At 39.7% G+C, this 25,761-nt stretch overlaps 2 protein-coding genes across 4 annotated transcripts; one reads left to right on the top strand and one right to left on the bottom strand.

Annotated features, from left to right (window-relative positions):
- The first annotated feature begins 181 nt into the window (after nt 1-181).
- LOC104587643 (photosystem I reaction center subunit IV, chloroplastic) lies at nt 182-1,747 on the top strand. Its single transcript, XM_010245336.3, has 3 exons — nt 182-550; nt 961-1,026; nt 1,472-1,747. The coding sequence occupies exons 1-3, from the start codon at nt 317-319 to the stop codon at nt 1,574-1,576; spliced, it is 405 nt and encodes a 134-aa protein (XP_010243638.1). The 5' UTR covers nt 182-316; the 3' UTR covers nt 1,577-1,747.
- Nucleotides 1,597-25,053, bottom strand: LOC104587644 (uncharacterized). Of its 3 annotated transcripts, none has more exons than XR_733630.3 (5): nt 24,626-25,050; nt 14,584-14,688; nt 3,536-3,592; nt 2,642-3,043; nt 1,597-1,928 (listed from the first exon to the last, which is right to left on the bottom strand). XR_733630.3 is itself a non-coding variant. In XM_010245337.3 (5 exons), the coding sequence occupies exons 1-5, from the start codon at nt 24,917-24,919 to the stop codon at nt 1,853-1,855; spliced, it is 858 nt and encodes a 285-aa protein (XP_010243639.1). In that variant the 5' UTR covers nt 24,920-25,050; the 3' UTR covers nt 1,597-1,852. The 3 variants fall into 3 exon arrangements, 2 of the variants coding, with proteins under 2 accessions (XP_010243639.1, XP_010243640.1); XM_010245337.3 differs by having other exon boundaries at nt 2,718-3,043; XM_010245338.3 differs by lacking the exon at nt 14,584-14,688 and having other exon boundaries at nt 2,718-3,043; nt 24,626-25,053.
- Between the last annotated feature and the right edge of the window lie 708 nt (nt 25,054-25,761).

Genomic DNA, 25,761 nt, shown 5'->3' on the forward strand with positions numbered 1-25,761 from the left:
GGCATTTTCGGAATCCGGTGGCGCTTTAATGAAGCAAAATCTTTACAAGAACGGGGAGATGGGGTTATCCGAAAGGAACGGATATGGTTTTGACGTGGCAGCATCCTAGTGGTGGAAACCGTTTCTATCACCATTTAGAGGTTCAGATAATTTCTGCAGAAGCAAACAAGAGTTGAAAATTTGGAGCCTCTCATCAAAACTCTCAGATCATAAACGACCCCAACACACTTCATTTCATAATTTTTCGGTTTTATTATTGGAAATAACAGAACAGAGAGGAGATATAGAAAACCAGTGAAGAGAAGAGAAGTGGCCAATGGGTAGCTGTAACATGGCGTCTGCGGCTTCTGGGTTCGTGCTCACGTCTAACTTGACGTCCAACACCAGCTCCTCTTCAAAGAACATCGTCTCCTTCTCTTCTAGGAGGGATTCACGGCTAGTTGTACGGGCGTCGGAAGAGCCGACGGCGCCACCGGCCGCACCTGCCCCTAAGGAGGGTGCAGCTCCGCCTCCCAAGCCTCCTCCGATTGGACCCAAGAGAGGGACTAAGGTACTGTTGTAAGAATTTTAGCACTTTCACCACTAGCTAATTCTCCTCCTTGTTCTGTGGAGGAGGCTCTGGTTGGACTGTCATTCCTATTTTTTATTTATTCATTTATCTTATGATTGCTTGTTGTTGGATAAAGAAAGAGAAGAAGGACTCTTCATTTTCCTGTCTTTTTTTTTCTGAAGAAGAGATGGTTATTCACTTATTCTTGGAGTGGAATGATTACTTGCTACAACCAGGGGATGCTTTTCCTCTCCATCCTTCTTCTGTGAGACAAAGGAGCTGAGCAGAGAGTCTTCTATCTCTCTAATGATGAAAACAAAAATATAAGCCTTGCCTTGCAACATTAGCAATACAAACAAACCAGTACATCAGCTCCTGTTTTAGTTATCTTTGTTTCATTCTGTCTTCAGGTTAAGATTCTCAGGAAGGAATCCTACTGGTACAATGGCATTGGTTCTGTGGTCACTGTGGATCAGGTTCTCTCTCTCTCTCTGTATGTGTGTGTGTGGATTTATATTAGGAATATGACTAGACTTCATAGCTTCATGTTACCAGCTAGCAGTAAACGGGTGCTATAGTTTTCTCCTGTTGGAGCCACCATTCAGGCACCATCCCTTTGTCAATTAAGCCAACCGACATAACTTGAGGCCATCTCCTTGATTGGTAAAGGGCTGATGGCCGGCCCAATAAGGTCGCCCAATTGGTGTATATATTTTGTCAATTCAGTCTATGGCCCAAGACTTGGATAACCTTATCTATTGATCAGATGCTAAAACTCACTCAAATGAAGAGTTATGACAGCAAAGATAGATGGCCACTCCTGGATGTCAGTTGAGCAAGCACAAGAAACCTGCCCCTCTATGCTCTATTTTATTCTATTTCTATCTTCTTCTGAATATTGGCATTTGTTACACTGTACAGGATCCCAAAACTCGCTACCCTGTCGTGGTTCGATTCAACAAGGTCAATTATGCCAATGTTTCTACAAACAATTACGCATTGGATGAGATTCAAGAAGTGAAGTGAAGTGAAATGAGAAAATCATCTGTTATAATGTGCAATTGTAGCTTTCCTTTGCTATTGAACGACTAGTGTATTCACAGAGTCTGTATTATACTTCTCTTGTGGGATGTGTTTTCTTCCTCTCTGCTACTCCTATTTATATATTGATTACAACTGCAAGTCTAGTTGATAACATATATGCTATATACACAACTTGGGCTGTTCATCACTCTATGCACACTAGACCTTCAACAAGCAGCTGGGAGAAGCAGGCGCTTGGTTCCAGACAGGAATGGGGTCTCACGGTTTTGAGACAAAACCCTCTCCTGTTTTGCGCCTCGTAGAACAATGACCAGAGAAGTCTGTCTTTGAGTACCTGCATCACATGAAAAGAAAGGGTTTTGGTAGCTTTGGTCTCAACGACCAGTTAATAACAGGATTATAATTGCTTAGGAATTCAAATGCACAATCAATTGTTTCATGCATATAGACTATAAAAAAAAACATTTCTAAATGAGGAATGACCACCTTGCAACGTAAGATACATCTTCCATGTACGCATTTGAGTTACTTATATCTAAACACTTAATAAAGTAGCCGGAAAAGCAGATTGTATGGTCCTGATTTCTTTGGGACAGTTTACTCATTCCAGTTAATAATGTTATAATTGATAATTTCTTAAATTTTGCATAGTCTTTCCGTCTAAGTAAATAGTACATCAAATTACCATCACATCTAATAACACAATAATAGATTCTGAATTACATGACCACATAATTTAATAGTCTTACTACTACATGAGCACAGTGGCTACTTGTATGGTGCCTGTCAACCTTACCTTTAGAAGAATACCCAAAAGTTCTATACCTCTGAGACTTACTAATTACCATTATTTGACATTGCGAAGGGTTCTGCTCCTTTAAGTAGTGGAATATAGTGTGAGATCACAGTGGAGGCAAAGACATATAACTGGTATTTTTTAATATAAAATTCAACTCAATATTTCATATGTGTCATCATGCTTACAACAAACAGTGCAAAAGTGTTCTATGAATTACCTGGATAAATAATTGATCAAAAAAAAATTACCTGGATAAATATCGATAGAAGGTATTCTTGGCACCAATAAACCAGTATCCAGCACACATTTTGGTTATCTACTTACCAGACTGGCAATAGTGGTCCAGTGCCACCCTCCTTCTCAGGGTCTGGAATGCTTGTGTAACAAAACAAATGGTTGGCCAACTCCCAGCTCCAGTCCTGCTTCCTTGAAACAGACATTTGAGGCCATCTGTTTATCCTAACATAATGTTCCCTGATCCTTCCCTCTCCAACAAAACTGGTAACAACAGAATAACTGCACTCATGGCCACCCCAAACTGGATCACCAGGATCTGCAGTTTGGGTGCCATTTGGATGGAAGTAGCGGTGCATAGGAGGGCCTGTGCCCTTCCAAGAAGGATCTAGGTTTCTCCAATATTCAGGAGCCTCCTGCCAATGACAAGTGCAATCAGATTGGTTTATGACCATGATACCCAGATACCTGTACATGCCTAGTTACCGGTGCCAGACACAACATTTGCCAGATACTGTGTAGATACTTCTAGACGTACTCTATGATATTATCACTTTTAAAATATATAATATATTTTAACAAATTATACTATAAAAAATCTGTACATGTTGAAAATTAATTAAGTTTGGCATGATACGAGTCTTGAAACTAGTATATGGCTTTTAAAACTAGGTATTAAAACATGATATAAATATATTCCATAGAAACCCATGCTTGTATCTTTGTCCGAGATTTTAGCCGTATCTGTGTTCTGTGTCAGTATCAGTATCTGGGTATCATAGGTTTAGGATTCAAGGAAATTTTTCTTGCAGTAATTAGGTGTTTTTTGGCAGCCCTAAGTTCAGTTCATGTGGGTCTGAGCAGAAGTAAATAAAAGTAAGAAGAAAAAGAACTATGTTGGAACAAACCTTTTTAAAACGAAATTCCCACACATGATCACAGAGGTCCTCCTTCATAATGCGGTTCTGAGAGAAAAAGAATTCAAGATTAGGAATTGCACGCAATTTATCTTCCAACTACCAACAATTACCGCAAATACATCGATATAAACAAATTATTTTCCGCGGTATGAATCACTTCCATAGGATGAATTTTGGTTCTGAAATATCTCTTGATTTGCACCTCTAACTAAAACTGTAATAGTAAGGAAAATTCTCATTGGTCCAAGAGAAGCATTGGCTATTTACAACCATGATTATGTTATTTTAGGGCTTGGATGATAATGTGTGGTAACAGTAATTGTAGCAATGGAATCATAGATTGGAATTGGTGCCTCAGCTAAAATGGTGGAAGGAAAGCTCTCATCGGGAAGTACATCCTATGATTTAGACATAACTTTGGTACCAAAAAAAAAAAAGACGGGGCTCTGAAGAGTACTCAATCATGAATCAATTGCTTATTACTACTGAATGACAATGCATCATTATGATCTCTGAAACTCAACTTAGCAAAGCCTTCTTTCATTTCATGAAGAGATCCTCGTTCCTCAATTGTGATTTGTGAGAGATGAGAAATTACTTAAAAAGGATCCTAATCTCAAATACCCAAATAAATATGATCAGGTGTATCAAATGTTGTAGAAATGTTAATTTCTAATTGATAGGGAATAAATTTGTAATTTTACCTTATATTAACAAATCTGCCAACAGATAGAGTTTTCATTCTTCCATATCACATTCTTCCTTCTTCCACCAAATCACTAATTGGCACCAAAGCATCCTATAGTTTTCTTCCTTTTAGATTTTTTTTCCAAGAAACTTGCTGACATCACTAACTATACGCATTATGTCAGAAGGGGTACAGCCAGTCTTCTATATCTAAGGAATAAAAACCTAGATTTTGATAGATTATACTTTTTAGGTTTTTACTGATGATGTTTTGCAGATTGGTTGAAGCCTTTTTGTTACTTCCAAGGAATGCAAAAATCAGAAATTTTAGTTTATTGTTTTCTAGCTGGTATATATGGTGGGATCACTTCTGTGCAATCCATATGACATTTCTGGTATTACCAAAAAAAATGACATTCATGGATTGATAGGACTTTGTCTCACAAATTTGGGTTGATTTTCTATTTTTTTGGTGTAATTTCTTCTATACCATGTCAGTGTTATCAAAGCATTGACAATCAATCGATACTCACGATGTGGTTCCCTAGGGCAATTAAGCATTATGCTCTCTTTGAGGAAGCATGCATGTTGCCTTTCTATACTTTCTTCATTGGATAATGTTGAAGTTTGTAAGATATTCGAAAAATTATTTGTGGGTTGAAGCGATCTTTTGGAACTTGGTTTAATGGGTTGAATAAAGCTGTTACAAAGGTCGGGTATTCTCAAAGTCATACAGAAAATACACAGTATATCAAACATGATGAGAAATCTACTACTTCTCTCAATGTGTATGCAGATGATATTATCATGACTGGGAATTTCCATGCAATGATTCAACAATTTAAACATTTATTGGCTTCAATTGTTTTTATTATTAACTGTTGGAACTTCATTAATATGAGTGAAAGAATAACATGTACAATAGGATGCTGAAATCCCACATTGAGCCATTGGCTCCTAATCCCAAGCTTGCTATTTGTACATCGGTATGTTCCCCCAAAACAACAATGCCCTATTCACTCCTTGTTTGGTATGGAATTTGCCAAACTATTGGCTGATCTTTACACCTATAGAGAACACTGGTGTGGGCCCCACAGCTGTGGTCCCACTCTGTCCGTAGGGTAGAATGTACCCTAGTCATCCTAGGGTTAGCTGATGGTCAATTTGTTATTCTAGTTGTTATTTATATTTCAGTTTTATATTGTTTTATGTGTTATGTAAATACCAAGGGCAGATTTGTCCTTTCATGTAACTAGCATAACCTATAAATATTAAATAGAAGTGGCGGCGGCAGAACATTTAGATTTTGTCATTCCTTTCAATTCTTGTGTTCTACTGCTCTCTCTCTACTCTTTCTCCTCTCTCCTCTATACTTTTTCTCCTTTTTCGAACCTAAAATTTATTAGGGTTCAAGACTGATAGTAGTCTTGAACATCTACTTGGTATCAGAGCAAGGTTAGGGTTTCTCATGTGAGTCTAGTACCAGCCGACCACATGAGAATCCCCTAGGACTGGAAGCTGAGAAGGTGGAGTTCGCAGACTGATTCTTGGAGATCGCCAAAAGGTTTAGCAGCTGTTGAAGGCTTGTCACGGTTGCAGAGTGTTGGTGATCAGGAAGAATCAGAGAAGACTAGGGTTCGGGTAACCTTGGAAGGCAGCGAACAGTTTTTTCTTGTAAGTTATTTATTTTCTAAGAGAAGTTCTATCAGAGAAGATAGGTTGGATCTATCTAGAAAGGGCGGCCAAACCATTCTACGGTTTTCTCCCTTCTATTCTCTAGGGTTTTACAGCAAACCCTACTGTTTGGCCAAACTGCCTTAGCTTTTTTTCTCCTACTCTAGGGTTTGAAAGTGATCTTGCGGCAAACCCTAATGTTAGACTGAACCTTGCGATTTACCTGGAGATGTCCTCAAGTTTTTTGTTAGCATTGATCAGATTTTAGGGTTTCATATTGTTTTGGAATGGTAGAATACTGATATGTTTCATTCTATTGCCAATGGGCATATTTATACAGTAAGTTGCTGCAATAAATAGAAAGAAAGAAAAATAGAAAGAAAAGAAAATAGAAAGAAGAAAAAAGAAAGAAGAGAAAATAGAAAGTACAAAAATAGAAAGAAAAAACTTTCTAAATCAATCCTTCCACAATCCTAAGAATATATACAATTCTATTTTCAGATCTGAACCAGTAACCCCACGTTTTCCAACACTCCCCCTCAAGCTGGTGAATAGAGATCCTCTATTCCCAGCTTGGCTATAATTCTCCGAAAGTCTGTACTATTGAGCCCTTTAGTAAGTACATCGGCCAGTTGTCCTTTTGTAAACACATAGGGAGTGCAAATCAACTTGCTGTCCAGTTTCTCTTTTATAAAGTGTCGGTCAATTTCGATGTGCTTCGTCCTGTCATGTTGAACAGGATTGTGAGCAATATTGATGGCTGACTTGTTGTCACAATATAGTTTCATAGGCTCTTCTCGTGGAATCTTCAGGTCTTCTAAAATTATCTTCAACCAGAGTAATTCACACACTCCTTGTGCCATAGCCCTGAATTCTGCCTCTGCACTTGACCGAGCCACTACATTTTGCTTCTTACTCCTCCAAGTGACTAAGTTTCCTCCTAAGAAGGTACAATAACCAGAAGTTGACCGTCTATCTACTGGAGATCCTGCATAATCGGCATCTGCATATGCTTCAAGAGTCAGTCCTCCATTTCTTCTGAATAAAATTCATTTTCCTGGATTGGCTTTCAAATAGTGCAGAATTCGATGAGCAGCCTACAGATGAACTTCTTTAGGATTATGCATAAACTGACTTATTACACTTATAGCATATGCAATATCTGGTCATGTATGTGCAAAATAAATGAGTTTTCCAACTAGTCTTTGGAACATCTCCTTGTCTACACTTGCATTCTCGTTGGCTTCTCCAAGTTTATGATTGGGATCTATAGGCGTGGAAGCTAGTTTACATGCCATATTTCCTATTTCTCTCAAAAGATCAACAACATACTTTTGTTGAGAGATAAAGATGCCTTGTTTAGAATGTGCAACTTCAATTCCGAGAAAATACTTTAGTCTCCCCAAGTCTTTTATCTCAAATTCTCTGGCAAGGCAGTTTTTCAATGCTTTCTTCTCCTTTTTATCATTCCCAGTAACGATTATATCATCCACATAGACTAATAGTGCAGTAACTCCCCCTGAGGCTGTGTGTTTGATAAACAATGTGTGGTCACCTTGACTTTGCTTGTAACCTGTACTCAGCATTACCTTCGTAAACCTTCCAAACCATGCTCTCAGAGATTGTTTGAGACCGTATAGTGCTTTCTTCAACCGACAAATTGTGTTCCCTTTAATGCCTTCTCCAAAACCCGGTGGAATGTCCATGCATATCTCCTCTTCTAGATCACCATGGAGAAACGCATTTTTTACATCAAACTGCTGCAAATCCCAATTATAGTTAGCATCCAAAGACAGTAACACCCTTACTGTATTCATTTTAGCTACTGGGGCAAAAGTCTCCTGATAATCTACCCCATAAGTTTGTGTATATCCCTTGGCTACCAGGCGTGTTTTGTACCTTTCTAATGACCCATCAGATTTGTACTTAATTGTGAACACCCATTTACAACCTACTGTCTTCTTGTTTCTTGGTAGATCCACAACTTCTCATGTGTTGTTTTTTTCTAATGCCTCCATTTCCACTCTCATGGCTTTTCTCCACTCCTTATTAGAAAGTGCCTCGGCTAGAGTATTAGGAATTGGAATGGTGTTAAGGCTGGCTAGAAAACTTTTATGGGATTTAGAGAATCTTTGGAATGATACATATTTGGCTAAAGGTTACAATGGGCATTTGGTACATTCTCTGGTTCCTTTTCTCAGTGCAATAGGTAGGTCATACTCATACTCAGACTGTGAAGGTGTAGGTTCAGGTTCTAAGCATCCCTCAGTTCGAGGATTAGGAGTTGAATCTTGGACTTGCACAGGTTGAGGATCTGGATTTTTCCTCCTAGAGTAAACCTGCATATATTTCACATTATCATGCACATCATTCGTGGGGTTAACAGTGTCCGAATTTGGTTCAATGGTCGGGTTGTTTGACTCTTGTTGAGACTCGGGAATGTGGGGCTCAGAGGAATGTGACTCAGAGGGATGTGATTCTTGATGATTGAATGTCTGTGAGGAGGGTAATACATCTAGGGAGAGTAGATCCGAGGCCTTATCTTCCATTAATGAGGGCTCCCCCTGAAGATAAGGTTGAGTGAAAAAAGATTTTCCTTCCTCAAATGTGACATCGATGGAGGTGTAGAATTTCCTGGTGGCTGGATGATAACATTTATAACCTTTCTGAGTTGGGGAATATCCCAAGAAGACACACCTAATTGCTCGTGGGTCTAATTTTCCCTTATTATGGACATGAACAAAGGCAGTGCAGCCAAAAATTCTTGGTGTGAGATTATTTGAGGCTCAAATATCAGGGTAAAATTGAGAAAGGACTTGTATTGGGCTTTAGTTGTCAAGAACTTTAGATGGTAGTCTATTTATGGTGTAGGCAACAGTAAGGACAGCTTCCCCCCAATATTGTTTTGGCACCTGATTTTGAAAGAGAAAGGCTCGGGTGGTTTGCAAAAGATGGCCATTTTTTCTCTCAGCTACCCCATTCTGTTGGGGAGTGTTAACATAGGAGGATTCATGCACAATGCCTTCTTTCTGAAAAAATGGGGACAAATTCTGATTAAAATAATCTGTAGCATTATCAAATCGAAACCTTTTAATTCTCACACCAAACTGAGTTTGGACCATGTTATGAAAGTTGGGAAGAATCATACCCACATCAGATTTAGACTTAAGAAGAAAAATCCATGTGACCCTAGTGCAATCATCAATAAAGGTGACGAACCATCTGGAACCAGTAATGTTGGGAATTTGAAAAGGGCCCCATATATCCGAATGAATCAAATAAAAAGGAGTTGAAGATCTTTTATTGCTGATTGGGAAAGAAACCCTTTTGTTCTTAGCAAGTTCACAAACATCACAATGAAAGGTTTCAACATCAATTCCTTTAAACAAGGAAGGAAACATTGTTTTTAAAATAGGAAATGAAGGATGACCAAAACGGAAATGATGACGCCAAATTAAATCTTTATTGAAGGTACATAAGAATGACTCGTGTGTGACATGCATAACAGTGTGAGATGATTGCTGGTTGCTTCAAGGTAGTAGAGTCCATCTCTTTCCTTAGCAAGTCCAATCTTCTTCCCCGAAACCTGGTCTTGAAATACACAGTAAGAAGGGAAGAACACAACATTGCAGTTCACATCCTGGGTTAGTTTATGTATAGAGACAAGGCTAGTGGATAACTTGGGAACACGAAGCACATTTTTAAGTAATAGGGATGGAGTAATTTGAATATTCCCAATCCCTGCCACTGTGGTGAAAGAACCATCAGCAACAGAAATTTTTCTATTACTAGGACAGGGTGTATAAGTGAGAAAATGTTATGAAGAGGGTGTCATGTTGTTAGTAGCTCCAGAATCAAGCATCCATGGAAAAACACTAGCTGAGGCATATAATCCTAGAGATAAAGACTCACCTGAGAGAGCAAGAGAGGTAGAACCATTTCCTGGTTTCAAGGATTTTAGGAAGCACCTTAGCCTTTCAATTTCTTCATCATTAAATGGTCCCTGACTTGAGTGTTCTTGTTGCGGGGTTGTGAAGACATTATGGGCCTGTTGAACTCTTGAAACTCCTCGATTTCCCATTCCTTGCTGGATGTGGGAGGTTTCCCATGAAGTTTCCAGCACCGATCTTTCGTGTGCCTGGGCTTCTTGCAATAGGTGCACCAGAGGTTATCGTTAGAGTCACGGGTGGTTGTGTCACGAGCCAAGTTGTGATTGTTCTCACCCTTTGAACCACTGTAACTTCCTCCCCTTGCCACCATGGCTGAGCCTTCGGGATCTTTAGGCTCAAGCATGATTCCACGGCGGCTTTCCTTAGCTGTGACAAGGGCTATGATCAAATTCAGCATTCAGTCCGACCAAAAAATCATACACCCTATCTCTTTCAATAAAATTCTTTAAGATCACAGCATCATCTGCGCACTGTCTCAACACTGAAGGCCAGAAGAGAAAAACACAAAAACTGGCAATGAAGGCCGAAAAAATCTCAAGGTTGACAAACCTAGAGCTCTGATACCATGTTTTGGAATGGTAGAATATTGATATGTTTCATTCTATTGCCAATGGGCATATTTATATAGTAAGCTGGTGCAATAAATAGAAAGAAAGAAAAATAGAAAGAAAAGAAAATAGAAAGAAGAAAAAATAGATAGTACAAAAATAGAAAGAAAGAAATAGAAAGAAAAAACTTTCTAAATCAATCATTCCACAATCCTAGGAATATATACAATTTTATTTTCAGATCTGAACTAGTAACCCCACGTTTTCGAACACATATTAACCCTACTGCAAGTCTATCTGTACGGTACTGATTGGAATGTGCAACTGAAATGTTCTCTTTAAGGACTGATTAAAACCCTAATTCTGCCAAGCATATCAGACCTACTTCTAAGCTGTTTCTTTAGATCCTTTTGGGGTTTTCGAACTCTCTTAAGGGGTGAGAACTGTACAGACTGCTGCTGTTGTGTTTGCTAGTTGGTTTCAGATCAGAGTTATACCTGTTTTGTGCACATACATTGTGAATACAGATTGGTCCTACACTGTTTTGATTGTGATTGGTAGTCCAAATGCTGTTTTTGAGACTTGACCGAGATGAAGTTTAAAAGGAAGCTGAGAAGCAAGAAGGGCACCTCCTATTGTTGCCATTTCACCTCCTACAGATGACCTTGACCTTCCAATTGCCATCCGTAAAGGGAAACGACATTGTACCACATCTATAGCCCACTGTATTTCCCAGTTTTTATCCTATGATCGCCTATCTCCTACCTACAGGTCCAACCTTAGTTCCGTTTCCAATGTCCCTATTCCAAGAACAGTGCAAAAAGCCCTATCCGCCCTGGAATGGAAAGATGCAATGCATGTTGAGATGAATGCCCTATTGAAAAATAACACCTGGGAGCTAGTTGATCTGCCCAAAGGAAAGAAACCAGTTGGCTGCAGATGGGTATTTACTATGAAGCACAATGCAGATGGATCCATTGAGAGGTATAAAGCTCGGTTAGTTGCAAAAGGGTTCACCCAGACTTATGGCATAGATTACTTGGAGACCTTTGCCCCGATAGCCAAGATGACCACCATTCGAGTCCTATTATCCCTTGCAGCAAGTCACACTTGGCCTTTATACCAAATGGACGTGAAAAATGCTTTTCTGAATGGAGACCTGCAAGAAGAGGTTTACATGCGTTTGCCTCCTGGATTCTATGATGCAGAAACAGGTAAGAAGGTCTGCCGACTCAACAAGGCTTTGTATGGTTTGAAGTAGTCACCTAGGGCTTGGTTCGATAGATTTAGACTAGCCCTTGTGAAGTTTGGTTACGTACAGGCCCAGTCAAATCATACTCTATTCATCAAGCGGGTTGAGTCCTCCTTGACACTACTTGCAGTATATGTTGATGATATTATGGTGACAGGGAATGATAGCCATGAGGTTGAGTCCCTTAAACAGCTCTTTCATCAAGAATTTGAGGTGAAAGACCTTGGTGCACTCCGGTATTTTTTAGGTATTGAGGTTGCTAGATCCAAACAGGGGATCTTTATCTCTCAGAGGAAATATGTCCTAGATCTGTTGGCAGAAACTGGAAAGTTAGGTGTCAAGCCTGCAGATACACCCATTGAACAGAACCACAGGATTAGTGCAGAGAGTGGGGAGCCTCTTGAAGACAAGGTTATGTTCCAACGATTGGTAGGAAAGCTCCTATATCTCTGCCTCACTTGGCCAAATATTACTTATGCTGTTAGTGTTGTCAGCCAGTACATGCATTCTCCTAGAACCACACATCTTCTTGCGGCAGAAAGAATATTAGCATACTTGAAGGGATGCCCGGGTAGAGGTATACTATTCAAGAACAATAACCACATGAAGGTGGAGGTCTATACGGATGCCAATTGGGCTGAGAGTGTTGATGACAGAAGGTCTACCTCAGGATATTGTGCCCTTGTGGGAGGTAACAGAGTGGCTGAAATCCTATGGCTAAGATTTCTACTTGAGGAGTTGGGTATTGAATATGAGAAGCCCCTGATGCTGTATTGTGATAATCAAGCAGCTATTAATATAGCACAAAATCCAGTGCAGCATGACAGAACCGAACACATTGAGGTTGACCGACATTTTGTACAAGAGAGGGTCTCATCTCAAGAAGTATGCCTCCCTTACATCACATCCAGTATGCAACTAGCAGATATCCTCACTAAAGTCGTATCAAGAAAGAAGCTAGAGGCGGATCTATCCAAGTTGGGAATGATAAACATTTATTCCCAACTTGAGGGGGAGTGTAGAGAACACTGATGTGGGCCCCACAACTGTGGTCTCGCTCTGTCCGTAGGGTAGAATGTACCCTAGTCATCCTAGGGTTAGCTGATGGTCAATCTGTTATTCTAGTTGTTATTTATATTTCAGTTTTATATTGTTTTATGTGTTATGTAAATACCAAGGGCAGATTTGTCCTTTCATGTAACTAGCATAACCTATAAATATTAAATAGAAGTGGCGGCGGCAGAACATTTAGATTCTATCCTTCCTTTCAATTCTTGTGTTCTACTGCTCTCTCTCTACTCTTTCCCCTCTCTCCTCTATACTTTTTCTCCTTTTTTGAACCTGAAATTTATTAGGGTTCAAGACTGATAGCAGTCTTGAACATCTACTACACCCAATTGACAATTGCATCCAACTCTCCGCCAGATATTTAGTTTCCCTCATAATATGTCAGTATTGCCAAGATGTTTAGTCCTTATTTCTCAACTTGCCTACTACAACCTTGGAAGATCCTTCGGCCACTAGGTTTCTGAAATTGAATAATATTCTCATCTTCAACTCACCACTAGATTTCTATCTTAAGAATATGAGATTAAAGATTTAGGAAGTTTCAAATATTTCTCAACGTTGTAGTAGCCATATAAAGGAAAACACATCTTCATCTCACAGAGAAACTACATTCTAGATTTGTTGAAGGATATAAAGAACCAAGTTCTAAACCGAGGGATATGCCTATAAATCCAAGCATGGACTCAATGTTCATGAAGGGGAATTGGTAGTAGATGAAGGAAAATTCTAGAAACTTGTAGGGTGTCTGCTCTACCTATTGTTGACCAAGCCAGGCATTACTTATGCCATGTGTGTGATCATTTAGTATATTTATACTCTGTGTGTTCCACGCAAAGACGTTGATTATTCTTAGATATTTAAAACATTCTCCTAGAAAAGGACTTTTCTTTTCAAATCATAGTTATCTGCAAGTAGAAGTACATACTGATGCAAATTGTGTTGGGGCTATAGATGATGGATTATAGACTCCTTGTTTTTGTACTATTGTTGGTGGAAATTTAGTAACACTGAGCAAGAACAAATAGTTCTTGCTAGATTAAGCAATGAATCTATATATAGAACCATGGTTCCTCGTTTATCTAAGCTAATTGTAGCTTACACTACTAGCTACTACTAGGAGAACTTGGTGTATTTGCAGGTGGCCCTATGAAGTTGTAATATGACAATAAAGCTCCCATAACTCATAATTCCATTCATTGTACAGAACCAAACATGTTGAGGTTGATCTCATGAGGGAGATCAAGAAGTAATGCTTTCTGTTTGTGAAGACTAAAGGCCAGCTTGTTGATTTCCTAAAGATGTTGCCATAACCAAGTTAAGGTGTACTTTGGGTAAGTTAAGCATGATCAATAATATATGCTCTGTTTAATAAGAGTTCAGAGATATTAAGTTCTAATGTATAGGAAGCATATTCGTAAGATCACATATTATTTGGTAATTATATTATTTTATAATGCATGAATATGCCTGTCAGAAGAGTTTCTTTCTTCTCTATCACGTTCTTCTTCTTAGAGCAATGGTTCTGTATTATAACTTGAAAATGATTATGGGAAGCACAACATGGTACTTCTTAGCAAAATCATTTGCATGATAGGCTGATAGTAATCAAGATAGACTCGGAACAGCAGTGAAACATGAAACAAAGTGTTTAAGTACACTCTCATAAGAGATGCAACATTATGAATATAGAAAGAAGTTCACAATCTCGAAATGCAATTCCAAAAGAACCCTAACCCCAGGTATCCACTTAAATGTGATCAGACAGATTAAGTGACGAACCATTATATCAGAACTGCAATGAGAAAAATCACACAATATTCATGACTACTAATATGGCACAGTTTGACATATACTTACACGTTTCCCATCCATGACAGAAAATGAATAAGCAGCCAACTTTGATATTCCTTGGACCTGTGACAAACGAGGTATGTGTGCTTTCCCTTGCCACAATTCCTTACACTGAAGAAGAATGAAAAGATTAACAAATCTGCTATATTACTAGAAAACCTGTTTAGAAGACCACCAAGCATGCAAATTGTGCAGCAAGTTGGTGTATCTGTGAGAACACAGAAAACCAATTGTTTCTAGGAGTACAAAACCTACAAAAAAAATTTCCTGGTTAACAAGAAATTTTTTATTCTGAATTCTCAACGCACATGAAAGAAAACCATCCAGAGACAGCTCATACTGCAGGAAACCTCACTCTTCTACTTTTTTTTTTTTTTTATCAGCAACACAGAAAATTGATTCATTAGATTAAAAATGCATATACAACAAGAAGTTGTGGGCAGAAACAAGAAGCCCAAGAGAAACTATCCCACTATTTACAAAACAGCCCAGAACATAGAATTTCTCTGAATCCCGTGCATGGCTAAACCATCAGCCATACTGTTTGCAGATCTCCTAATCCACCTTATTTGGATCAACATGTCTTTAGATATCCGATTGAAGCACCTGAGCTTATTCCTTAGATTCATATTACCTTCCCCCCCCCCCCCTTCTTTTCAGCCAACCCACAATTTTTGAATCCCCTTCAATAATCAGCCTATCAATTTTTTATCAACCTCACTCTTCTACTTTTCCTAGCTTGAGTTGAATTTATAATGACAAATGTCTTACATTTCAACGTGTTCCACACATTAATTAATAGTAGTAGGATTAAGGCTTTTTTTTTTAATTTATCTTCATTAATGCTGTTATATGGTCTGGGCCCTTAATGGGCTCTGCTATTTTTTATCTTCTATTATGCTTCTTATTGCTGCTGCCCAGTATGGGAAGATTTGTCCTTATCCTTTTTTATTGTAATGCTCCTCTTATAATGAACAAAAGAGGACACACAACCGGTTCAGTTTTGCTCCCCAAAATACAATTTCTCTCTCAACTACGTCTTCTTTTTCAGCATTGTTACTAGTTTATTATCTCTTGAATCAATTAGTTTCGATCCCCAAAATCAATTAGTTTTAGACTGATTATAGCATTTGGATCTGATTCTAAGAAGTCAAGTTGGTAACAAAGCAAACCCTCTTCTTTTCTCTTTGAGTTTCTCCAATGCATCACTAGGATCAGCAGTGTGCATGGAGAATTGAAGTTTCTGATCATCAGAGTTCATTTCACCTGATGTTTAGAATATTTTTGGATAATACATTGACTCAGTTTGCTGCCTAGAAGTGAGGTCTAGAGAATTCTGCCCAAAAATCAAGAAAAATCAGAAAATTCATTGCATTGGTTGATCGAAGGTCTTGGAACCAGATCAAAATGATTCAGTAGAAGCATGATGGATGGGTTGAAAGATACAGGTAAGCTGGGTGTTAAGCTTCTAGATACACCTACCTATCCTAACCATGGACTATCTGCATCTCTGATGGGGAGTTGCTCCAGAATTGAGGCATGTTTAAGAGACTTGTTGGCAGATTGCTATACTTATGCATTACTAAGCCTGGTACTAGTTATTCTGTGACTGTTATAAGTATATGCACTCACCCAAAGATATACATTTGGTTGTAGCAGAGGATACTTGCATATTTGAAATGACAGCTTGGGAAGGTATTTTTATATTCTAATCATGGCTACATGAAGATAGAGGGGTTTATAGGTGCCAATTGGCTAGATCAATAGATGATAGGAGATTCACATCTAGTTACCATACGCTAATTGCAGGCAATCTGGTTTCTTGGAGAAACAATAAATAGTTAGTTGTTAGCTACCTAGTCAAGTGTTGAGACTGAATATTGGGCTATGGTGCATGGAGTTTTAGAGATGCTATGGGTTTGGTCTTTTCTCGAAAATTTGAGGATATTTTATGAATTATGATATACCTATGTAGCTCTATGATAATAGGAGGTCGTAAGCATAGCCCATAATCCAGTTCAGCATGACAGAACTGAGCATGTAGAGGTTGACAGAGACTTCATTAGAGTGTGTAGTTTCAGGAGAAGTTATACACTGTTTAGAAAGGCTATTTATGTTAGCAAATGTTATGTGATAGTGGTAAAATCCACAACATTGAACAGCCAATTTTCCATTATCAATGCTTAGGTTGGTTTGTCCTAGAGCCCTGATATGTGCCATTAAATGCCCTTACACAATCTTGTACCATGTCATGCAAGATTATGTGGTAACCTAACATAGGGGCTGGTACATAGAAGGCAAGGTCAATGTGTAGCAGTGCTTCAAAATACAACAAAGTATGCTCTGAATCCATAAGAAAATCCAGAATGAAGTTGCTGGTTTTCTTCTAGTACCAAAGAACTACTAAAAACAACAAAGGAAAAACAGAAATCACGAACACTGATTTCAAAAGGAGAAGAAAAGAAGCTACGTAGAAGAATAGAAATTAACTCACTCAATTTGTGTTCCATTCTCCTGTTAACTCCTAAAAGTTTAGAAAATTAGCAATTACTAAAACTACTAATGGCAGATCTTCTAAAAAATTGGACACCTCTAGAGATAACAGCTGGCTAAAAAATAGATACTAGAAATTTAGAAACTGCTGCCAGCTTCTAAATTTGGATACAGCCATTTGGTTCCTCCTTATCTTATATGTTTTAGTAACTTTGGGATGTTCAAATTCCTCAAAAAATTGATATATTGTATCTTTTATTGCTGTTGAGGGTTGAACTATATCACGACCATTTGCCCAGTAGCAATAACGTTGGGTGAACATGAAGACAGGAATTGGAATCCAATGCATACCTGGAAGTTGACTCAGCAAAATAAAAAGAAAATATGGTCTCGGAACACATCCATAAATTTGGTAACTGAGGCATCCACACGGTACTGCCATCCTGAATCTGCATACAGCTGGCCACACTTGCATCTTGTTGAGTGGGCTGATTTATGTTGGGCCGATTTATGTTTAGTTTGTTTTCTTTTAAATTAAGAAGTTGTTGGGCCTTGGGCCCATTAGTCTTTTATTTTTAAAGGAATTGTAAGTACTTAGTTGATTTGTTGCCCTACTAGGGGCATCTTTGTAATATCCCATATTTAAGTTAATTATAAATAGAATGAGGGGCTGGCGGCTAGGGTTGTGATCACTATCCTAGTTGACCTTCTCCTTTTCTTCCCTTTCCTCTATCTATTGCTGAAATCCCCAACTTTCTCCTCTTCCTTTCACAAGAAGCTTGGCCGAAATCAGCACATTAGGCTTTCTACTTGGTATCATAGCAGGTTGAAGGTTCTTGAAGAGATTCATTCCTGCAGCCCTAGATCGGCCGACTGCATGGAGATTTAAGAGGCTGATCGAAGCTCTCAGGTAAGCCCAGTTTTTGGATTTTCTTGATGGATCTGTATGCCCTGTAGCTGGTCTAGGGTTTCTCATCAGAATCAGGAAAAACTAGAGAAAGGGGAAGAGTCCTGATTTTGTTGGACTCTTCAATTTTGACCTAGGTAGTGGTGCCCTAATTTTTTAGGGTTCCTCTAGGTTTTTTGTAAGGGACGATTCAAGTTCCATGTGGTTTGGAGGCTTCTTGCTGCATTTTTTGGTTGTTTTTTGTACCTCTTTCGAGACACATGGAGGGACAGAGTTGAATATAAGCTCGAGAATGAAATGGGACCAGTGGGAGGAGGTGCTGGAGACCCCTTCGGAGCTGGGACCATTACTACAGTTAGGTTGGATGGTACAAACTACTTGGAATGGTCCCAATCTGCAAAGATGGCCATTGGGGCTCGTGGGAAATTGGGGTATATTACTGGTGAAGAGGTGAAACCCGAAACTGGCAACTCCCGGTGGGTGCAGGAAAATTATATGGTAATGACATGGTTGTGTAATTCTATGTTGCCACATATAAGTAAAAACTTTTTATGGGCAAACACTGCTAAGGAGATATGGGATGGGGTTGCAGAAACCTATTCACAAAGGGAGAATGTTGCTAGGGCTTATCAACTGAGAAATCAAATTATTGCCACAAGGCAGGGAGATAGATCTGTTGCAGCCTATTTTTCAATCCTTAAGACCCTGTGGCAGGAGATCGACCATCTAGAGACCTTTGCTTGGGAAACCACCAAGGATGCAACTACCTATCAAAGACATTTAGAGAAGTATAGGGTGTTCGAATTCCTTGCTGGCCTTAACCTTGAGTATGACATTGCACGACAACATCTTCTTTCTAGGGACAGTGTCACTCTCTCCCAAGCATATGCCTTTGTGTCAGGAGAGGAGTGCAGGAGGGATGTAATGATGAAAAATCTCAGTTCTGATCAGTCTATTATGGTAAGTGTTGTGAAATCTAAACAGAATGGCAATGAAAACAAAAAGGAAGACAAAAGGGACTTGGTCTGTGACTACTGTAAGAAGCCTAAGCATACAAGAGACACTTGTTGGAAGCTTCACCCACATCTTGTACCGACCAGATTGAAGAATAAGAAAGGAAATGCACACATGGCAGTTACCGGTGATACTCCGGCCCCCCTACTACAGCTGCTTTGGAGTCCGTTGCATCTGCTGCAGTAAGGGTCGAGCTTGAGAGGTTTGGGTTACTTCTGAATCAGAGGGATACAGCTAGTTCCAGTTCAGCCGTAAGCGGACAACAAGGTACAGGTAGCACAGGTGGAGCTCACTCTACCTCCTTTGCCCACACAGGTAGTTCACATGTCACTGCAAACTATGTTTCTGCTTCAGGTAAGGAGAGATCTCCTTGGATTATAGACTCTGGAGCCTTAGAGCATATGACCCATTGCTCCACTATTTTCTCCTCTTATCAGCTCTTTTCTAGCAGAGATAGGGTCTCCACAGCTGATGGATCCCGTGTTTCTATTGCTGGGAAGGGATCTATCAAGATTAATGATTCTATTTGCTTACCCTCTGTCCTCCATGTTCCTAGATTGAGCACTAATTTGTTATCTATTAGTAGTTTGACTAAGAATCTGAACTGCTCAGTGATTTTTTCTCCTGGATGCTGTATTTTGCAGGATCTGGATTCAAAGAGGACGATCGGGAGTGGTCGTGAAGTGAATGGAATCTACCTCCTAGATGCTCTCCCTCTTCACCAAAGCCATCATGTTTGCAGAGATAGTGAGTCAAAATCTGTGGGTCAGATTATGCTTTGGCACAATCGCCTGGGTCATTTATCCTTTTCTTCTTTGAGTTGTTTGTTTCCAAAATTGTTTGAGTCTGTGAGTCTGTCAAGTTTGAAGTGTGAGGGTTGTGAACTCGAAAAGCATTGTAGACACTCTTTTAAACCTAGTAATAAAAGATGTTCTTCTCCCTTTGATGTTATTCATTCGGATGTGTGGAGCCCTTATCATGCTCCCTCTATGGGCAGCTATCGCTATTTTCTCCTGTTTGTGGATGATTTCTCTCGATATTCCTGGATTTACCTGATGAAATCACGTGATGAAGTACCATCCTTGGTGAGGCAATTCCACCAGATGGTACTAACACAGTTTGGGACAAGAATAAAGATGTTCAGATCTGACAATGCTAGGGAATATTTTGAGAGACATCTTGCCTCATATTTGTTGGAGTATGGTGTTGTCCATCAGAGCAGTTGCTCCTAGAGTCCACAGCAGAATGGTGTTGCAGAGAGGAAGAACAGACACATCGTTAAGACGGCAAGAAGCATGATGATCACAGCCACAATTCCGGTTCGTTTTTGGGGTGATGTAGTTCTCACGGCAGTATACTTGATTAACAGAGTGCCCTCTCGTGTACTCGGATTTAGGACCCCATTCAGCCTTCTTTTTCCTCAGGGGGAGATGTTTCATATTCCTCTAAGGGTGTTTGGATGTGTCTGCTTTGCACATATTCTTGGCCCTTACCATTCGAAGCTTGATCCCAAGGCAAAGAAATGTGTTTTCCTTGGATATGCAGAGAATCAGAAAGGGTACTGCTGCTATGATCCAGTCTCTGGGAACCGGTATGTTACTATGGATGTTACCTTTCTTGAATCTACGTACTTCTTCTCAAAGGATCCTTCTCAGGGGGAGTGTTTTGGGGAAGTAAGTCAGCAGTCTATCCCTCTCCCAGTTCCAATTCCTATGTCTACTCCTATGCTTGACCACCACCCGATGTCACCCACCTTGCCACCTCCTTTGCGTTCCATTTCACAGCATTACTCACGGCAGAGACTTCATAAGGCGGTTGATTCCACTATAGCAGAACTCACACCACTTCCTGTCGATCCCTTGGAGACTCCAGATTCGGCTGATACGGATTCAGGTATTCCTCTTGATCCCACTATTTCAGTTCCCATTGATCCTACTGACACTGTTACAGATAACCTTGATCTCCCTATTGCTCTTAGAAAAGGGAAGAGAAAGTGCACTACTCACTGTATCTCATAGTACTTATCCTACAGTGGACTTTCTCCTTCCTACCGTGCTTTTCTCTCTTCTCTTGATTCAGTGTCTATACCCAAGGGTGTTAGTGAGGCTCTCTCCAAACCTGAGTGGAAGACAACTATGCAGGAAGAGATGGAGGCTTTGATTAAGAATCAGACATGGGAGATTGTGAACCTACCAGAAGGCAAGGAGACAGTTGGATGCAGATGGGTTTATACGGTAAAGTATAAGGTAGATGGAAGTATAGAGAGGTACAAGGCAAGACTTGTTGCAAAAGGATACACACAGACTTATGGCATTGATTATCTAGAGACATTTGCGCCAGTTGCAAAGATGACCTCTGTTCGGATACTCCTTTCCCTTGCTGCCTCATACTCTTGGCCCTTGTTTCAACTGGATGTAAAGAATGTGTTCCTAAATGGGGATCTGCAAGAAGAGGTGTATATGGATATTCCAGCTGGTTTTTATGATAATGCTGAAAAGGAAAAGGTGTGCAAGCTAAAGAAGTCACTATATGGCTTGAAACAATCTCCCAGGGCATGGTTTGATAGATTCAGAAAGGCCATGATTGTTTTTGGCTACACTCAAACTCAATCTGATTACACTTTGTTTGTGAAGCGCAGGGGATCTTTGGTGTCAATCCTAATTGTTTATGTGGATGACATTGTTGTCACTGGGAATGATCTGAGTGAGATTGATAGTCTGAAGAGGAACTTGCATAAGGAATTTGATATTAAGGATCTGGGAGAACTAAGATACTTCTTAGGCATTGAAGTTGCAAGATCGAAACATGGAATTTTTATCTCTCAAAGGAAGTATGTCTTGGACCTTCTCCAAGAGACAGGGAAGCTTGGAACAAAGGCAGTTAGCACCCCCATTGATCAGAACCATAGAATCAGTGCATCAGAAGGTGAACCAGTGAAGGACCTTGGGAGATACCAAAGACTTGTGGGTCGGCTACTATACTTGTGTATGACAAGACCGGACATCTCCTATGCAGTAAGTGTAGTGAGTCAATACATGCATGCTCCACGAGATCAGCACTGGAAGGCAGTTGATAGGATCCTTGCATATTTGAAGGGACATCCAGGCAGAGGCATATTGTTTACTGATCATGGACAATTGAAGCTAGAGACCTATACAGATGCGGATTGGGCAGGATGCCTTGATGACAGAAGATCAACTTCAGGAGTGTGCACCCTAGTTGGGGGTAACCTAGTCTCATGGAAGAGTAAAAAACAAACAGTTGTGGCAAGATCAAGTGCAGAAGCGGAATATAGGGCCATGGCACATAGAGTTTCAGAACTTCTCTGGATCCGTTCTCTGTTAGAAGAAATCGGTGTACAGGCAAAAGAACCTATGATGCTATACTGCGATAACCAGGCAGCAATCAATATTGCCCATAATCCAGTCCAGCATGACCGTACTAAGCACATTGAAGTAGATAGACATTTTATCAGAGAAAGGGTAACTTCTGGAGAAGTTTGTCTTCCATACATTTCTTCTGACCTGCAGCTTGCTGATGTTCTCACAAAAGGTGTTGCGAAGAATAAGCTAGAACATGATCTATGCAAGTTGGGAATGTGTGACATCTATTCCCAACTTGAGGGGGAGTGTTGAGTGGGCTGATTTATGTTTAGTTTGTTTTCTTTTAAATTAAGAAGTTGTTGGGCCTTGGGCCCATTAGTCTTTTATTTTTAAAGGAATTGTAAGTACTTAGTTGAGTTGCCGCCCTACTAGGGGCATCTTTGTAATATCTCATATTTAAGTTAATTATAAATAGAATGAGGGGCTGGCGGCTAGGGTTATGATCACTATCCTAGTCGACCTTCTTCTCCTTTTCTTCCCTTTCCTCTGTCTATTGCTGAAATCCCCAACTTTCTCCTCTTCCTTTCACAAGAAGCTTGGCCGAAATCAGCACATAAGGCTTTCTACTCATCTTTATCATATGCAATATCAAATAACTCCAACAAAATCTCCATTAGAGATCTGTCTCCTCACCAGCAGTCCTTCCAGAACCTGACTTTCAGCCCATTTCCTACCTTGTACTCTTCACTGAACAAACACTACACTTTTTCAATCCCCCTTCCACACAGAACACCCATAAGTTTGAGAAGCTTCACCTGGCTCCCACCCCATAATTAGCCTGGATTACCCTCTTCCATAACCCACCCTGATTTTCCCTGAACCTCCAAAACCATTTACCTAGCATAGCTTTATTTACTTCCCTCAGCCCCCTTACACCTATACCGCCAATACTTTTGGCCTGCACACCTTACTCCAACTAACGAGATGATATTTCTTTTCATCCTTTCACCCCCTCCATAAGAAAAGACAAAGACCTATGGATTGTTAGAAGAAAACAATTTATAAAAAGCACCCCCCTCAACAATCTGTTGATTGTTGGAATCTGATAGGTGTCTGACACAGACTGGGCCTTAGGATCACCAAAATGTTGCTAAAAACACTCGCAAGAAAACAAACAGCAAAGAGAGGAGAATCAAAATAGTCCAAGAAAAAACTGTTTTGTCTGCTCTCCAGCTCCTTGGAACAATAGAAATTTCCTACTCATTAATCTAGGAAAAGTGTATAGTTAATAAAAAATGTCAAAGATATTATTTAATTTTCCTGCAAATAGTTTTATGCTTTTAAACAAGAAAGTAAAAAAATGAAAGGAACCAGATTGAATAAGGATGAACAATCAAGTAGCATAGTAATACAACTTAAGGAAGTTTAAGGTCAATTTAATGGGAAGTTACATTATTCTTGGATAACTTAAACTAATTAGTGTATCATAAATTATAAGACATCAGACAAAGAAAATTAATAAAAAACAGAATAAATTACAATAAATTAGCAGTATCTCTGTTCTACATGTATTTACAACTATAACTATAAACGATAACACTGTTTTCTGTTATTAAAAAACAGGAGATAAGGAAAGAAAATAAAAATAACAAAACAAAAGTAGGGAAACTAAAAGATTTTCTTTTGTTTGTTTACACAGAAAAAAAGCGCAGCACCCAAAGTAGTGCTCAAACTCAAAGAACACTTGTGATAATTGAAACACTAATACACATCTGTTTCGGGGACCTACCACTTCTAGATTCATCAAATATTCAATGCCAATGCTGGAAAGGCTGGAAATCTTCTTAAGACAATGGCCTCAAAAGTCAAACCAGAGTTGTTTGTCAATGTTTCAGCAGCTAAGGGAGCTGCATGGTTTGTAGCCTTTGATAAGATTATCAGGATGGTATCTTGGTTGCATGCTGAGAATGCAATATAGAAATAAATGAATTGACCATATCAGTAGCCCTAGAAGAATCACCAATGGTCCAAATGGACAACCAAACAAATAATTCTGGATTGTCCATCAAAATTGCGATTCTTGATGAGTCAAATACATATCGAGACTCCCTGTGAGCTTAATGGCTCCTGATGATCACTAGAAATGATGACCCTTATGTTCTTGATGGATCAAATATATAAATCAACCTAGTAGGTCAAAACATTAACAGAGACTGGAAACAATTCAGCTTAACTGGAAGCCAAACACGAAACAAGAGAACAGAAAACAAAACATCAAAACAGAAAGAAAGAGAGAATGACAGATAATAACCTTACTGCTCCAAATACTGTTGCTGGAAGCAACGCTATGCCATCCACGAGAGACAAGCAGGGAGACTGCCAAGCTGCGAGCGTCAAGACGGCTCAGTATCATCAACATTATATCCGAGCCAAACACCACCAGAGGATCCTGAAGAAGCTCCGACCCCTCTCTTTCTACTTCCTCATGCTGTTCTTCCCTCAACCTCTTCCCCCTTTTCTCATTCCGCTCCATTGCTCGTCCTCCTCCATTAAGTCCACCGTAATCAGCCACAGACATCTCTCTCTTCATCACAGTCCCCTCCATTTGCTGATACTTGTTCTCCTCCACCACCACTTCTCACAGAGACAGACACAAGAGATGGGAAAGAGAGACAGAAAGAGGATCCAGATGAAGGCGTTGATCAAACTTATGAGAAAGAGACTCGAGGCGGTCTCAGTGCGCAAACCAGAGAGCGACAGAGAGACACAAAAACAGTTTTACTTACAACCCGCAGTCACAACTCGCTCAGTCACTTCTTTGACTCGACTCGTTAACTCGTATTTTTATTACAAGGGCAATATCTATTACAAGAGATTGTAAACTGGGTCGGGTACCATACTGGTCAGATTCAAACCGAACTCGACCTGAAGTCGCTCCAATCCGAACCCGGACCGACTCGTTCTCCATATTACCATAGTCCATATAGTGTGCCTATACTCAACCAAGCATGTAGATAACTAGATATTAGAACGGGTCCACTTCATACCAATCCGAAATAAGAGTAACCCGATTCAGTAACATCCTTGATCCAAACACTTGTAATGACCAAATTAACCTTGCTTTGGGACTAAAATTACTGCTTTAGTAACGCTTTGGCGGATATGCTGAACTACTGCTGAACAGTAAAGCAGTGAGTCGGTGAAAGTGAGTCTTCTTTTTAGCTTGGGCGGTGGCAAGTGTGGCAAGCGAACATGAAATGACCATTATACGCCTAAAATGAACGTTTATTGACCAAAATACCCTTTCCTACGTTGTCAATGGCATCATGGCGCCCTCATTGCGCGTTGCGTTTAATGGCCGTTAGTCCATCAAACGGGAATTCGCATCAGCGCCCCACATACCATCCCAGCCGTGTGTATTGGGAACATCTCCCAATCTGAACTCAT

Source organism: Nelumbo nucifera, chromosome 1, assembly GCF_055504915.1.
Source record: "Nelumbo nucifera cultivar China Antique chromosome 1, China Antique-T2T, whole genome shotgun sequence".
Taxonomy (NCBI): domain Eukaryota; kingdom Viridiplantae; phylum Streptophyta; class Magnoliopsida; order Proteales; family Nelumbonaceae; genus Nelumbo; species Nelumbo nucifera.